This window comes from Molothrus aeneus, unplaced genomic scaffold (genome assembly GCF_037042795.1).
Source record: "Molothrus aeneus isolate 106 unplaced genomic scaffold, BPBGC_Maene_1.0 scaffold_34, whole genome shotgun sequence".
Classification (NCBI taxonomy): domain Eukaryota; kingdom Metazoa; phylum Chordata; class Aves; order Passeriformes; family Icteridae; genus Molothrus; species Molothrus aeneus.
This window is the reverse complement of record NW_027099005.1, coordinates 1,125,795-1,140,674: the sequence shown is the minus strand read 5'-3', so window position 1 is coordinate 1,140,674 and position 14,880 is coordinate 1,125,795. Positions and strand designations below refer to the sequence as shown.

General features: G+C 56.8%; 1 protein-coding gene across 1 annotated transcript; it reads left to right on the top strand.

Moving 5' to 3' along the window:
• Nucleotides 1-245: 245 nt before the first annotated feature.
• Nucleotides 246-1,178, top strand: LOC136570537 (olfactory receptor 14J1-like). Its single transcript, XM_066571000.1, has one exon. It carries the CDS (start codon nucleotides 246-248, stop codon nucleotides 1,176-1,178), a length of 933 nt encoding a protein of 310 aa, XP_066427097.1.
• Nucleotides 1,179-14,880: the final 13,702 nt, after the last annotated feature.

Genomic DNA, 14,880 nt, shown 5'->3' with positions numbered 1-14,880 from the left:
CTGGGGCTCAGGGAGCCCTGTTTTCCCTCTGGGCTCCCCAGTGTTCAGCCTCACAGCCATGCTGAAGATGAATCAGTAAGTCAGCAGCAAAAACACCCAATCAAAAAATTCTAGCAAAGTCCCCCCTCCAGGAAGAGAATTAATTTTGAGTGGATTCCATGCAAAATCCATAGGACTGACTCAGAAAGTTGGACCCAACTTGTCAACGTCTTCTTTCAATAGTCCACCATGCCCAGAGTGAAGGAATGTCCAACAGCAGCTCCATCAGGCACTTCCTCCTGCTGGCATTGGCAGACACACGGCAGCTGCAGCTCCTGCACTTCTGCCTCTTGCTGGGCATCTCCCTGGCTGCCCTCCTGGGCAACGGCCTCATCATCAGCGCCATAGCCTGCGGCCACCACCTGCACATGCCCATGTTCTTCTTCCTGCTCAACCTGGCCCTCAGCGACCTGGGCTCCATCTGCACCACTGTCCCCAAAGCCATGCACAATTCCCTCTGGGACTCCAGCACCATCTCCTACTCAGGATGTGCTGCTCAGGTATTTTTCTTTATGTTCTTCATCTCAGCAGAGTTTTCCCTCCTGACCATCATGTGCTACGACCGCTACGTGTCCATCTGCAAACCCCTGCACTACGGGACCCTCCTGGGCAGCAGCGCTTGTGCCCACATGGCAGCAGCTGCCTGGGCCAGTGCCTTTCTCAATGCTCTGCTGCACACAGCCAATGCATTTTCCCTGCCCCTGTGCCATGGCAATGCCCTGGGACAGTTCTTTTGTGAAATCCCACACATCCTTAAGCTCTCCTGCTCACACTCAAAACTCAGGAAACTTGGGATTATTGTGGTTGGTGCCTCCTTAGCTTTTGGCTGTTTTGTGTTCATGGTTTTCTCCTATGTGCAGATCTTCAGGGTTGTGCTGAGGATCCCCTCTGAGCAGGGACGGCACAAAGCCTTTTCCACCTGCCTCCCTCACCTGGCTGTGGTCACCCTGTTTGTCAGCACCTCATTTTTTGAGTACCTGAAGCCCCCCTCCATCTCTTCCCCATCCCTGGATCTGGCCCTTTCAGTTCTGTACTCGGTGGTGCCTCCAGCCCTGAACCCCCTTATCTACAGCCTGAGGAACCAGGAACTCAAGGTTGCAGTGTGGAGACTGATCACTGGATGGTTTCAGGAACAATAAAGTGCTGGGCAATTTATGCAAGTCATTTGTAAAAAAAAAAAAAAATCCTTGATAGTACTTGTTCGTTTTATTTTGGAGCTTCTTTTTTATTGTTTTCGTTTTTAATATTGTCCACAAAGCAAGGTATTTTTTTCTGCCATTTCTCATTTTGTCTCTCTCCACATTTACTGTGACCCACTGACTGTGTCAATGAGGAGTTTTGCTCTCAGTGGCTTTAAATGAACTAAAGGATCTCCCAGCAGAGTTTTCTGCAGAGATGCCCTTTTGTTGCCTTCTCTGGAGCTGCAGCAGCAATGTCTGTGTGCAGAGCTGGGGCAGATCAGTGCTGGCCCAGCAGCTGTGCCCAGCAGCAGCAGCAGCACTTGGTGTTGCCAGTGCTGCTGCCGTGGCCCTGCCCCGCTGCCCTGGTGGCCCTGGTGTTGCTGCAGGGCCTGAGTGCTCTCGGGGCCGGGCACAGCCCTGGGGGTGGCAGTGCCGGGGCTGCAGCAGGGACAGGCCATGGGCACTGCTGGGGCAGCGCTGACGCCTCAGCCCAGGGCCTGGGGGCTCCAGGCTCCTTGCCCAGGCTCTCTCAAGAACACGGCCAGGCCAATGCTCAGCACAGAAAAGCCCCGTGAGCAGCCCCAGGCTGGCCGTGGGCAGGCTGGGGGCAATCAGCATGGCTGGGGCTCTGCAAGGGCCCTGGGGCAGACGGGAAGGAGCAGCAGAGCAGGGGCTGATCCATCCCCAGTGCGCTGCACAGCCCAGGGCAGCGTCCCAGAGCCTCCTCATGCAGCTGCCAACAACATCCCCCCTCTGCAGCCCTGGCCTCTCCCCCAGCTCACACAGGTGCCCCATCCTTGCAGGCACAGACACGGCAGCACTGCCTCAGCAGCCCCTGTTTGCATTGCACACAGCAGGGGGAGCACCCCCATGCTGTTGCTGTGGGGACATGAACCTGAGGGAGCACAAATGCCATCAGCCCCTGGGGCCAGCAAGGGCTGGGGGACACCAGGGAAACCACTCAGGTTTATTGTGACAAACCTTTGAGTTCACCAATTCTAACCTTCACCCTAACACCACCTTGTCTGCCCTGAGCCTCCAGATTATACAACCGCAGCTCCCTCATGTCCTTTCAACCAGATTTCTGTTCCAGACCCCTCACCAGCCTCCTTGCCCTTCTCCAGACACGCTCCAGCCCCTCCATGGCCTTCCTAAATTGGGGACCCAGAACTGGACACAGCACTCGAGGCGTGGCCTCACCAGTGCCGAGTGCAGGGGAAGAATCCCTTCCCTGCTCCTGCTGGCCACACCATTCCTGATCCAGGCCTGGAGCCATTGGCCTTCTTGCCCACCTGGGCACACTGCTGCCTCATGTCCAGCCTGCTGTCCATCAGTGCCCCCAGGTCCCTTTCTGCCTGGCCGCTCTCCAGCCACTCTGTCCCCAGCCTGTAGCGCTGCAGGGGTTGTTGTGGCCAAAGTGCAGGAGCCAGCACTTGGTCTTGTTCAACCTCACCTTGTTGGATTTGGGCCCTGGATCCAGCGTGTCCAGGTCCCTCTGCAGAGCCCTCCTAGCCTCCAGCAGATCCACACTCACACCCAGCTTGGTGTCATCTGCAGATTTACTGATGCTGGACTCAATCCCCTCATGCAGACCATCAGTGCAGACATTGAAATCCACGCTGGCTGGCTCTGATCCCTGGGCCATCCTGTGGGTGCCCTGTGATGGCACTCAGGGTGATCTGTTCCATAACCTTGCCGGGCACCCAGGTCAGGCTGACAGGCCTGGAGTTCCCCAGCTCCTCCTTCCAGCCCTTCTTGGGGATGGGCTCACATTGGCACCTCCAGTGCTCTGGGACCTCCCTGCTGAGCCAGCACTGACGGTAAATGATGGAGAGCAGCTTGGGGAGCTCATCCACAGCTCCCTCATCCCCCTGGGATGGATCCCATCTGCTCCCAGAGACACCTGTGAGCATCTGAGTGGCTCAGCAGGTCCCCAGCTGCTTCCTCCTGGATTACAGGGGGGCTGTTCTGCTCCCTGTGCCCATCTACAGCTCAGGAGAACACTTGTCCTGAGGACAAGCTGTCTTATTGTTGAAAATTGAGATATACAAGGTGTTAAGCAGCTCAGCCTTTTCCTTATCTTTAGTTACTCTGTTCCCCAACTCATCTACTATCGAGTAGAGGTTCTCCTTATTCCTTCTTTTGCTATTAGTTTATTTGTAAAAACTTTTCTTTATTACTTTTTGCAGAAGTGGCCCGGTGAAGCTCTAATTGAGCTTTCATCTCTCTACTTTTCTTTCTGCATGACCCAACAGCATCCTTAAACAGTTCCTGAGCTGCCTGACCTATTTTTTCTGAGTTCCCACAAAAAGCTCATGCCCAGCCAGGACAGTCATTTTCCTCTCTGGTTCAACTTTGGCACAGAGGCACAGGCTGCTCCTTCCCCTTTAAGATTCCTTTCTTGAGGTGTCTTCATCCTTCCTGGACACCTTTTTTTTAAAGGCTGTTTCCCTTTAAAAAATCAGTACCTGATTCAGTACTCTCCAAATCTGCATCCTGAATAGGCCAAGGTCTGCCCTTCCTGATTCCAGGGTAGACGTTTTGTTGCTGCCCCTCCTTCTTTCACAGGATATTGAAAACTCGATTATTTCACGGTGACTGTGCCCCAGGCAGCCTCCAACCACCACATCTCCCACCAGCCCTTCTCTGTTTGTGAACAGCAGCAGACAGAGCTTTCCTTGGGAGTGGGATTGTTACCAAAAATGCAGTAAAAAAAAAACTCCTTAACACCAATATAGCATTAAGAAGCAGCATTCTTTATTTGGCCAGATGCACAGGGGGATAGCTCCTCCCAAAGCTGTGCATGCTGAGTACAGGAAAGTTTCTGTTTACATTCTGTATTTTGCATACATATTCATTGATTGTCCCAGACTAAACATACATATGTGTGGAGTTGGCCCAGCTGAGACTCAGACTCAACTGGATTTTACCCCAAAAGCATTGAGCGTGAGCTTCAAGCCCTGAGAATCATTTGTTTAACTTTGGGTGAGCTTGAGAGTTCCCCCAGAAGCCTTTGGTGTTATTATGCTAAGTTGTCCCAGTTCTGCTCCCCTATTGGTTACCTGTTTGCCCTAGATGGTTGTTGTTCTAGAGTGTTCCACCCCCAAGTGTATATATTATTGTTTCCCCTTTGCCTCAGGTCTTTGGATCCTGTCCCTCCTACTGTGGTCATCTTCTCCACATTTGTTGTTTTTCACTCTGTTATTAAAGTTCTTTTTGGACAACTCCATCAAACCTGCTCCTTTTCATTTTCGCCACCCTCACCCTGAAGTCAGGGAACCAGAGAGGTTTGTCACAGCAACACTCACTGTGATGCATATGATAACAATTTCCCTGAAATCATTAACACATTTCGCCTCCCCTTTATCCATGCGTTCTTCTGTCCTGGGGGTCTCTGGTGGTCCCTGGTGCTCGTGGACCCCAATGTTCCAGTGGGCCTGGCTGAGCTGGCAGGACACTGAGGCTGGTGAATTTCAGTTCCCCTTCTCACACAATGGGCATTGTGTGGTTTCCATAGGCCTGGGGTTTTGGAGAACAAGCTTCAGGTGTGAGCTCACCTGGTGTAGACAATTTATCATCTGGTAGAGATCACAGAGTGGGCTATGACATCACAGAGCAGGCTGTGACATCACAGGGGGAGGGGTGGCTGTGTGACATCACAGGAGGGGCTGTGTGACTTCACAGAGTGGGTTGTGGCATCAAAGACCAGCATAGCGATATCAGAGAATAAGCTATGACATCACAGAGCAGGCTGTGACATCACAGGAGGGCTGTGTCAGGTCACTGGGTTGGTCACTCTGCCCCTGACCCCCCTCACAGTTTCCCCTGAGAAGTCCAAAGCTGTTCATGCCCAGCAGGGTCCCTGTCCCCTGGTATCTCCCTGGTCCACCTGGAGCTGCAGCCTGCCCCAAGGATGTTCCACAGGATCCACCCCAAAACCTGACTCAGGGACAAGGGGCTGGGCTGTGTGACCAGGACATCAAGGACGGGGATTATCCAGGTCACTGTGGCCTGGGTTGGGTTCCCCAGGGCAGGAAAAATGTCTGGCAGCTGGAGCAGGGTCTGGGAAGGGCCTCCAAGGTGGGGCTGGAGCCCTTGGGCTGTGAGCAGAGGCTGAGGGAGCTGGGCTTGTCCAGCCCAGAGCAGGGAAGGCTGAGGGGCTCCTCATCCCAGCCTGGCAGTGCCAGCGAGGAGGGGATGGAGAACTCAGAGCCAGGCTCTTCACTGGGGAGCCTGGGGGGAGACAAAAGCCAATGGGTGGAAGGGGAAAAAGAGGGGAGATCAGCCAGGACAGGAGGAGATGAAATGAGTCAGGCTGGTTTCAACATTTCTTCAACACCAAAAGCAGCCTGACCCCATTCTCCATCCACCACTGACAGCTTTGCAAATCAGAAATTGTTCAGACTGTAATGCCTCCATTCCCAGATGGGCATCCTGATAGAAGAAGTTAAGTGTGTTTATATCTATCACAGAAACATATTTTTCTAAAATTAATTTTAGGATGGAAATCACTTGTGGATGGTGGAATCATCAGACACTGCAGGGACACTGGACATAGCTCAGGGAAGAGTGAGATTGTCATGAAATTGTATCGTGTTCAACCATGGTCTGTTGGCCATGAAGAGAAACTTCCTGTGCCTCTGAGTCCCACCAGTTCCTGACCCCCAAAGGACACAAACCTGGTGAGTTCTGGTTCCCACTCCAGTGGTGGCACCTGCACCTCCCTCCATCCCCAGAGCAGAGCTCCCTTGTCCCAGAGAGTCCCTGGCAATGCAGGGATGAAGGAAACAGGGCAGGCTGTGGGGATCAGGGGCAGGGCACAGCCAGGGATTTGGGGTGGTTGTGAGCCCAGGGCAGGACCCGGCCCTTGGCCTTGGTGAACCTCATCCCATTGTCCTGGGCCCATGGCTCCAGCCTGGCCAGATCCCTCTGCAGAGCTTCCTGCCCTCCAGCACAGCCACACTGCCACCCAGCTTGGGCTCACCTGGGAACTGACTGAGGGTGCCCTCCATGGCCTCGTCCAGATCAGCAATAAAGAGATTTCACTGACCTGGCCCCAATCCTGAGCCCTGGGGACACCCCGGGATGTGACTCCATTCCTCAGCTGCTCTGAGTGCCAGGGGTTGGATGGAGGAAATGGTGGGGAGGGGGTAGGGACAAAGTGGGATTGATTGTCAGCCATGAAGAGTCTTGATTTTCATACCTGTTCAACCTGCATTAGGAGGTGCTGGGGATCAATATCAACTGAGGATTGCTGATAGCAATCTATAAACAGGGAAAGAAAACTAAACAGGACAAAACAATTCTCTCTTCATTCTTTTCAATTTAGTAGATTCCTTTTGAATGCACTTCTGAAATATCTGTAATTAACCAAAAAAGAATTCAAGACTTGAATTATTCCCATGGGCTTGTCTTGTTTGGCTGTTCTGAACAAATGTTTATGAGCTTTTCTCACTGAATTCCTGAACTGAAGAGCTTAAAAAAGAAGAGGCCTCTACAATAGTAAACTTCATCAGCAATCTGTAAGGTGCTGAGGATCCATTCTGATCAAAGCAGGAATGAGCAGAAATGGGCACAGCTTTTTAGCTGCCCCAGCTCTGGCCCTGGGGCAGGTTTCAGCCCAGCGCCTGCGGCAGGGAGATGCAGTGGGGGAAGGGGGATGGAGAGCTGCTGGAGAGGCGGCCTTGGGGCCAGCAAAGGCCACTTAGAGAAACTCACAGCCAGGACAAAGACACCCGTTTTGTCTCCATCGGAGGTGCACATGCTGTGCTTGGGCCAGCTGCCCAGCACATGCAGGAGGATCAGCAGCGCTGGCTCTGCAGTCCTGGGCGAGCACATGATGCTCTTCCACATGGTGAAAGCAGCTCTGTGGGGTTAGAGCTCTGTCTCAGGGGGGTCTCAGACACAGCATGGGGGCCTGGGCAGCAGTGGGGAGCTGAGCTGGCTGCCAGCTCTGCCTCTGCCCACTGCCACTGGCCAGCAGCACCCAGGCAGCCCAGCCCTGTGGGGACAGGCCCCTGAGGGGCAGCGAGGGAGCATGGCAGCAGGCTCGAGGCCTGACGTGCCAGGGCTTGCAAAGGGAGCAGCCAGAGGGCCCTAGAACTCTCTGTTGCTCGGACACCTGGGCCAGGCTGTACAGGCTGATGGGCTGGGGAGCCCTGAGCCCTCTGGGCAGGTGGGCACCATACCTGTCACAGGACGGGGCCACACGCGGGAGCGTCATGACTACATCAGCGGGCTGTGCTTCCGTCAGATCCAGCAGGCTCCTGTTCAGCCTGTGCTCAGCAAACTGATTGGCCTGGAGCCACTGGTGGATGTACCTGACCAGGGCGGGCACCTGGGGAAGGCACAGGGACACTTGGAAAGCGGCCAGAGGGAGGAATGTGCCCAGCTTCTCCAGACAAGTGCTTCCCTTGCCACCACGCTGCCATGGCCTCCAAGAGTTCCAGTGACCAGCAGGCATGGCTTGGGAGAGCAAGCAATTCCTGGGAGGATCAAAGCCTGGCCACAGGCTGCTTACTTGCTTTGGGCTGGAAAAGCCCTCCTCTACCAGCATATCCAGCAGAGCAGCACTGGTCTTGGTTTTGAAGATGTGCGAATAGGCTCTGAGCCCAGTGCCCATGGTGCTGGTCTCTTCCGCCCGCATTTTCTTGATGAATTTGCAAAGCAGCTGTAGGAGAAGGGCAAGAAGCCAGGGATGTTGCAGGGAATGCTGCAAGCGCGGTGCCAGCAGGCCCAGCCCAGGTGGGGATGGCTGCAGGTACCTGCGCTGTTCTGTGGAAGAGGCCACGGGCGGGCTCCTGCTCTTGTGTGCGCTCCAGGGCTGCACCTGGCAAAGAGCGAGCACAGCCAGAGCTGAGGGGCTGCGGGAGAGGCCGGAGAAGACGGCCCAGCCCTGCGCTCCCCAGGCAGGGAGAGCCCCGGGATGCCCCAGGGGATGGAGCACGGCCCTTGCCGGGTGCCTGCCTGGCCCCTCTTCCGTCCTGTCCATGGGCATGGCCCAGGGGATGGGATGGGATGGGATGGGATGGGATGGGATGCAAAGGTGCCAAGCTGGCTGCAGGCACCAAGCCTGCGGCCCAGCTCTGGCACTCACCCTCCTGCGGCAGCTCAAACGGCACCACCTCTTTGGTTTCCTGTGCTGGGGAAGCTGCAGGGCCTTCTTCTTCCTGTTCCCCCCAGGCCACCTTGGGCACTCTCAGGGGTCTCTGCTCCATGTTAGTGGCTGGATTTGTGGCTACTTGCAGGAGAGATGCCTGGGAAAAGCTCCGAGTCAGCAAGTCCTGCAGTTGTGCCTGGAAGGCACCTTCAAGACAGAAGCCTGGGGAAGGCTACAGGACAGCAAGTCCTGCACTCTGGTCTCCAGGGCTCCTGCCACAAGGACAGGAGATTCCTGTCAAGGATTGTGGTGGGGCCTCGAGGGCACTGGTGGCAGGGATGGGAGATGCCTCTGGGGCACCAAGTGCCACGCTCTGCCCTCGAGAGCAGCTGCAGAAGAGAAGCCTCGGCAAGGCCACGGGTCACCAAGTCCCGTGGTCTGGCCTCGAGCTCAGCTGCAGGAATAACGCCTGGGAAAGGCTGCGGGTCAGACAGGAACGAGAGCGTTGTGCGGGGGCTCCTGACGGCACCGCTCTGTCCCATTCTGCCCGTTGCCTGTTCCCAGAAGCCGGGCAAGCTTCTATTTCCCACGTGTCACAAAGGGGCCTTGGACACCGGGTTCCGTTCCATGGCACGGTGACCGTGCTGCAGCGTGCCAGCCAGGGCCCTTGCACACACTGCCTTCTGCCCTGGGGCCGCCCCCAGCCCAGCCCAAGTGGCCCAGCTTGGAAGGAATCCCTGGCCCCAAGTGTCTAAGACAGCCCGCACAGGATCTTTAGCAAGGGCTCAGAGCATCAGCAAACGCTGCCCGGCTCTGCGGGCTCACTCCTATCCCCATATCTTTGACTGAGAGCATTTGAATTTCTAAATTAGAATCATTTCAAGGGAGGGCATGTTCATTTTCCATTTCAGAGAAGCCTTCTGCCTTCATTAGCAGACGCCTCTCTCTTCAAAGCAAGGCAATTGTTTATCATCTTGCAGATCCGCAGTTGCTGGGGAGCCACGTTTTACACCAGGGACCTGGAGAACCATTGCCAGCAATTGGGAAAATCCTAGCTGGTCCATCCAGCCATAGATGAGCTCTCCAAATTTGCCCCAAAATTGGGTCCAGCTCTTAGAGGCCACAAAGAGCAAGTCCAAGTGACTCTATGATATTTTTAGCCCAGAAAGCCCTGCAGCTGATGGCACACTTCCCAATCAGCAGGGGACACAGCTAGGCCAAAGGCCAGAGCTCTGCTGGGAGCCTTTCTCCTCAAACTCCCTTCAAACAAACCTCCATGCAAGTCACTTGGGAAAGTTTCTTCAAATGATCCATTGCTGGCCCACAACTACACAGCCTTATGGGAAAGATCCTAAAGCAGCTGCTCTGGAGTCAAAGAGCCAGCACTAAGAGTCCTTGTCATCTATTTGGAGCTAAATGCCACTTTGGGGGATTTGAAGGAGTTTGGAAGGAGCTAGAGAGTGGACCTCTGAGTTTTTTAGAGGATGCCATTGCTTTTTCTTCTCTTCTACCTAGCCAGGAAGGGTGACTTTGGCTCACATCTGCACTGCATGACTCACAAGGCCGCAAGACTTGTAGTTCCAAGAGCTTTGAAGGATTTCTTGGCCAAGAAGACACTGCCAACAAGGATATTGATGTTTTGGAGCCAATGCTTCAATATTTCCTCTTCTGGACTCAGGCTACAGTGGAAGCTTCCTTAGCCAATCATGTTAAGACACACAAACCTACAGCACTGCATCCTAAGCTTCTTGTTTACCATTGGAACTACTTGGATTTTTTCTAGATCTTCAGCCCTAAAACTCTCAACTTTCCTCCACTTCAACTTTCCTCCCTGTGTCTCTGCTATAATCAACTAGAAATCCGCATGCTGGCTTCTAGCACCTAAGTTTGGAAGCCCTTTGCAAGGTCTCCGATCAAATGCTGTGTTGAATTCTAAGCTTTGCTGACAAGACCAAAGCTCTGAGATTTCCGTGCATTTGGCTTTCCAACAGCACTGCTGCTGTTAGTTGCACAGTGCCCAGGATCCCTCTTGCAAGTCAACTCTGGCAGGAAGAAGGTGGCTGCCAGGGGGCTGCTTGTGGCCTCTGACAGCCCCATTGCTCAGGGCTTGCCAGCGCCCCAGCCCCTCAGGGGCTGCCCCAGCCCGGCCAAGCTGCCCGGCAGCAGCGCCGCAGCCCCACAGCAGCTCCAGAGGAGCCCCATCCAGAGGCAGCCGGGAGCCCTCAGCAATGCAGCCAGCAGCACGCGGGCAGGAGGACACAGAGGGTGCTTCCTGCCTGGCACAGGGCTTGTGGCCATCTCCAGGCACCGCTCTCACAGGGATCCCCGCAGCTCTGGGCCCTGCCCAGCCGCTCTGTCACCAGCACAAAGGTTCCTCAGAAGCACCAAAGGCCAAGGGGCTTCTGGCCATTTTCCCTGCAACACTGCATGCCTGGGCAGCTGGCCGAGCCCAGGCACCCTTGTCCCCCTCTTCCCCTAAGCCCTGCAGAGCCTGGGTAGCAAAAGAAAGCTCCTGGGAGTCTGGGTATTATAACAAACTCTATATTCATATACTAAAGAAAAACCTACAAAAAGAAAAGAGCAATCTGAAAGAAATGGAAAATTGCTCCTGGCTCAGGTGGCCCCAGCAGACAGAGCCTCTGGCATCAGCTCTCTGCAGAGCTGCAGCAGCGCAGCCAGCCGAGCCCTGAGAGACGAGGCCGAGTCCTCCATGCCCTGCGGAGCTGATCTTGCAGCCTCTGGAAGACGGAATATGGCTCACTCTGCAGTGCCTGGATGACATCCAATGTTGCAAGTGACACGTCTGACACGGCACTGCTGGTGTCCTCTGTCAGGTGTTAAAGGGCTGAAAGAGAGAGGGACAGAGCCATGGTCAGATGCCGCATCTGCGAGGAGCCGAGGAGAGCGCCCTGGCAGGGCCATGGCAGCCGGCTCTAGCCATGGCCAGGAGGGAGCAGGCACCGACGGGGCCAGCCCGAAGCTGCTGGCCACAAATGCCTGGGTGGCCCTGAAATCTGTGTGTGCTCTGCCCACGCCGGCCCTTGTGCGCACACAGGGAGCAGAGCCCTCGGCAGCCGGGGCAGGGCTTGCAGCTCCCCCGGCAGCCCCCGCTGGCCTCACTCACCGTTGCAGATGAGCCGGAGCTCTTCCTTCTTCCCCCTCAGGTGCCGCGCGGCCATCCCTGTGAACACAGTGCCTGTGAGGGCGCCACCGGCACAGCTCCCTGCCAGCAGCGCTGCCGGCGCTGTGGCCACATGGGCTGCTGGCCCAGCAGGGCTCAGCCCGGCCCTTGGCGCACGCTGCCGCCCCAGGGCACGGCTGCCAGAGGGCGGCAGCAGCAATGCCCAGGCCGGGCGGGGTTCCGCGGCACCGGGCCCGGCTGGTGCTGCCGGGGCAGCAGGCAGGGCTGGGGCCCAGCTGCGGCGGGCCGGGCCGGGGAGGGAGCCCGGGCTCCTGGCTCACCCGTGAACCTGATGGCCGCCGCTCTCAGGGACTCCTGTGGGCTCTGCAGGTAGCGCAGGGCTCGGCGCAGGTGCTCGGCCGCTCTGCTGCTGTCCTCTGCCAGCTGGAGAGAGCGGCAGGAGGGAAGGCTTGGCGCGGGCTCAGCCCCTGGGCCGGGCGCTGCCTGCACCGCCCTCAGGGGTCATCTCTGGGCTGAGGCTAGGGCTTCCAGGCCCTCCTTACCAGGCACTCGCTGAACTTCCACAGATTCTGGCTCTTCAGCAGTCTTTCAAGATCCTTCCTCTTCAGGAACTTGGCCACACAAAGCAGCGTTTTCCAAGAAGCCTGGAGAGCAGCCGAGACGTGGAGATGGCCCCACAGCCCAGGGCGCAGGACCCGCGTCCCTGTGCCAAGGCCTGCAGGAGGCTGCAGCCTGGAAGGCGCCAGGCCAGGAGGCAGCCGAGCCCCCTGCCAGGGGGACAGCAGCAGCCCACGAGTCCTCACCTGTGCCACAAGCCGATTGTCATCATGGCAGTGGAAGAAGAGGGGCAGCAGGCTCTGGCACAGGGGTCTCTTCAGGGCCTTTTTTTCATTTTCCTGTGGAAGAGTCACCAAAGTTCGGAAGAGCAGGATAGAGATTAGCTGAACCTGCCAATTGTTCTGTATGGAAGGAAGGAAAAAAAGATCTCAGCATTGCGGCTGCACGGGGATCAGCTTGGCGCAGGCCTGCAAATGCACAGGACACAGTGGGCGGGCAGCAGCCAGCGGCCGTGGCTGGGGGCAGTGAGCCTTACGTGGTCAAAGAGTGGCAGGAGCGCCTCAAGCAGCTGCAGTGTGATGGGGCCGGGCATCAGCGTGTCCTTGTCCAAGATAATAAAGCTCAGTAGCATGACTGTCATGAAAACTATCTCTCCATCTGCATCCCACAGGAACTGCACAAGACTTTCAGTCAGGCTCCACATTTTTGTTGGTCTGTGCAGAACACAAGTTTGTGAAATGCCATCCTGCTGCCGCAGGGCCCAGAGGCCAAAGGCCTGTCCCGAAGCACTCGGGCAGCTGAACTGGGAGGCAGGAGAGCTGGGAGCAGCTGCCCCAGCGCCCAAAGCCCTGCCAAGCCCAAGCAACTGCATTTCCCAGCTCAGCCTCAGCCACTGACCCTTTCTCACCATGAAGGGCTCCTCAATGAGCTCGAGAAGGGCTCTGAGCGCCAGGCGACGCCTCTCTCTGCACTCGCTGTGCAGCTGCCTGGACAAGATTGGCAGGACTCTGTTAGCACCACGTTGACTCAAGTCCAGGAACTGGAGGACCTGAAAGGCACAGGGCAGTGACAGGGGAGCCGGCCGGCAGCAGCCCGGAGCCGCACAGGCCTGGGCCCGGGCAGCAGCACAGGGCGCGGGCACCGTCCCAGGCAGCTGCGGCTCCGAGGGGGCAGAGAGCTGGGAGGCAGCTCAGCCAGGCAGCGCTGGCCATCAGGCTCACCTCCACAAGGAAGGCCAGGGCGGGCAGCTCCCAGCGTGGCTCCTGTATGCTGAGCAGCCGCAGCAGGTAGCGAGCGATGCGGGAGCACAAGGGGATGGAGACACAGCACATCTCCCTGGCAGGAGAAAAAGGAGCCAAGCCTGTGGGCCAGGGGGACAAAGCTCTGCCAGGACTGACAGCCAGAGCTCTGCTCTTTCCCCAGCATCCTGCAAGGGGCCCTGGGCTATTTGGGAGGCAGCTCCTGCTGGGCACCCTCCTCTGCCAGCCTTTTCCAGTCTGCTTGGCCATCCCTCGGTGACAAGGCCCTCTGGCCCACAACTCGGGGACTGTGTGGAGCTCCCTAGGCCCAGAGCACAAATATCAGAGGCAGCGGAGAGAAGGGGCTCTCACCTGGCCAGCAGACCCACGGCATAGTGGTGGGTGTCAGCACACAGCAGTGTGTCCCAGCCACAATTGCCTTCCGTTGCCATTACCACATCCTCGTTCTGCATGCGGCAGAGCAGGGACTTCAGGGTCCGCACTGCAAACCTGCGTGCACAGCAAAGGCCAGGTGATGCTGGGAGCACTGGCTCCTGGCCAGGGACATGGCAGGGACAGGAGGAGTGGGATGGAGCACCTGTTGGGGCTGGTGGCAAGGCCGTATTCCTCCTGGCATCCCTTCCAGAAGGCATTGACCTCCTCTGGCATATGCTGGCCCCAGGGGCTGATGGCATTTGTGCTCCCTCAGGTTCATGTCCCCACAGCAACAGCATGGGGGTGCTCTCCCTGCTGTGTGCAATGCAAACAGGGGCTGCTGAGCCAGTGCTGCCGTGTCTGTGCCTGCAAGAATGAGGCACCTGTGTGAGCTGGGGGAGAGGCCAGGGCTGCAGAGTGGGGATGTTGTTGTCAGCTGCATGAGGAGGCTCTGGGACGCTGCCCTGGGCTGTGCAGCGCACTGGGGATGGATCAGCCCCTGCTCTGCCGCTCCTTCCCGTCTGCCCCAGGGCCCTTGCAGAGCCCCAGCCATGCTGTTTGCCCCCAGCCTGCCCACGGCCAGCCTGGGGCTGCTCACGGGGCTTTTCTGTGCTGAGCATTGGCCTGGCCGTGTTCTTGAGAGAGCCTGGGCAAGGAGCCTGGAGCCCCCAGGCCCTGAGCGCTGCCCCAGCAGTGCCCATGGCCTGTCCCTGCTGCAGCCCCGGCACTGCCACCCCCAGGGCTGTGCCCGGCCCCGAGAGCACTCAGGCCCTGCAGCAACACCAGGGCCACCAGGGCAGCGGGGCAGGGCCACGGCAGCAGCACTGGCAACACCAAGTGCTGCTGCTGCTGCTGGGCACAGCTGCTGGGCCAGCCCTGATCTGCCCCAGCTCTGCACACAGACATTGCTGCTGCAGCTAAAGACAAGGGAAAAAAAGGGCATCTCTGGTGAAAACTCTGCTGGGAGATCCTTTATTTCTTTTAAAGCCACTGAGAGTGCAGCTCCTTGACACCGTCTGGGGCCACAGTGAAGCTGGGAGAAACAAAATAAGAAATGGCAGAAACAATGGCCTTGGTTTAGGGATAATATTAAAAAATGAAAACAGAATGAAAAAAAAATAACCAGTCCAACAAGAAGAATCAAAGATTACTTTTATTTCAAGAGATATGTAGAAATTGGCGACCAGT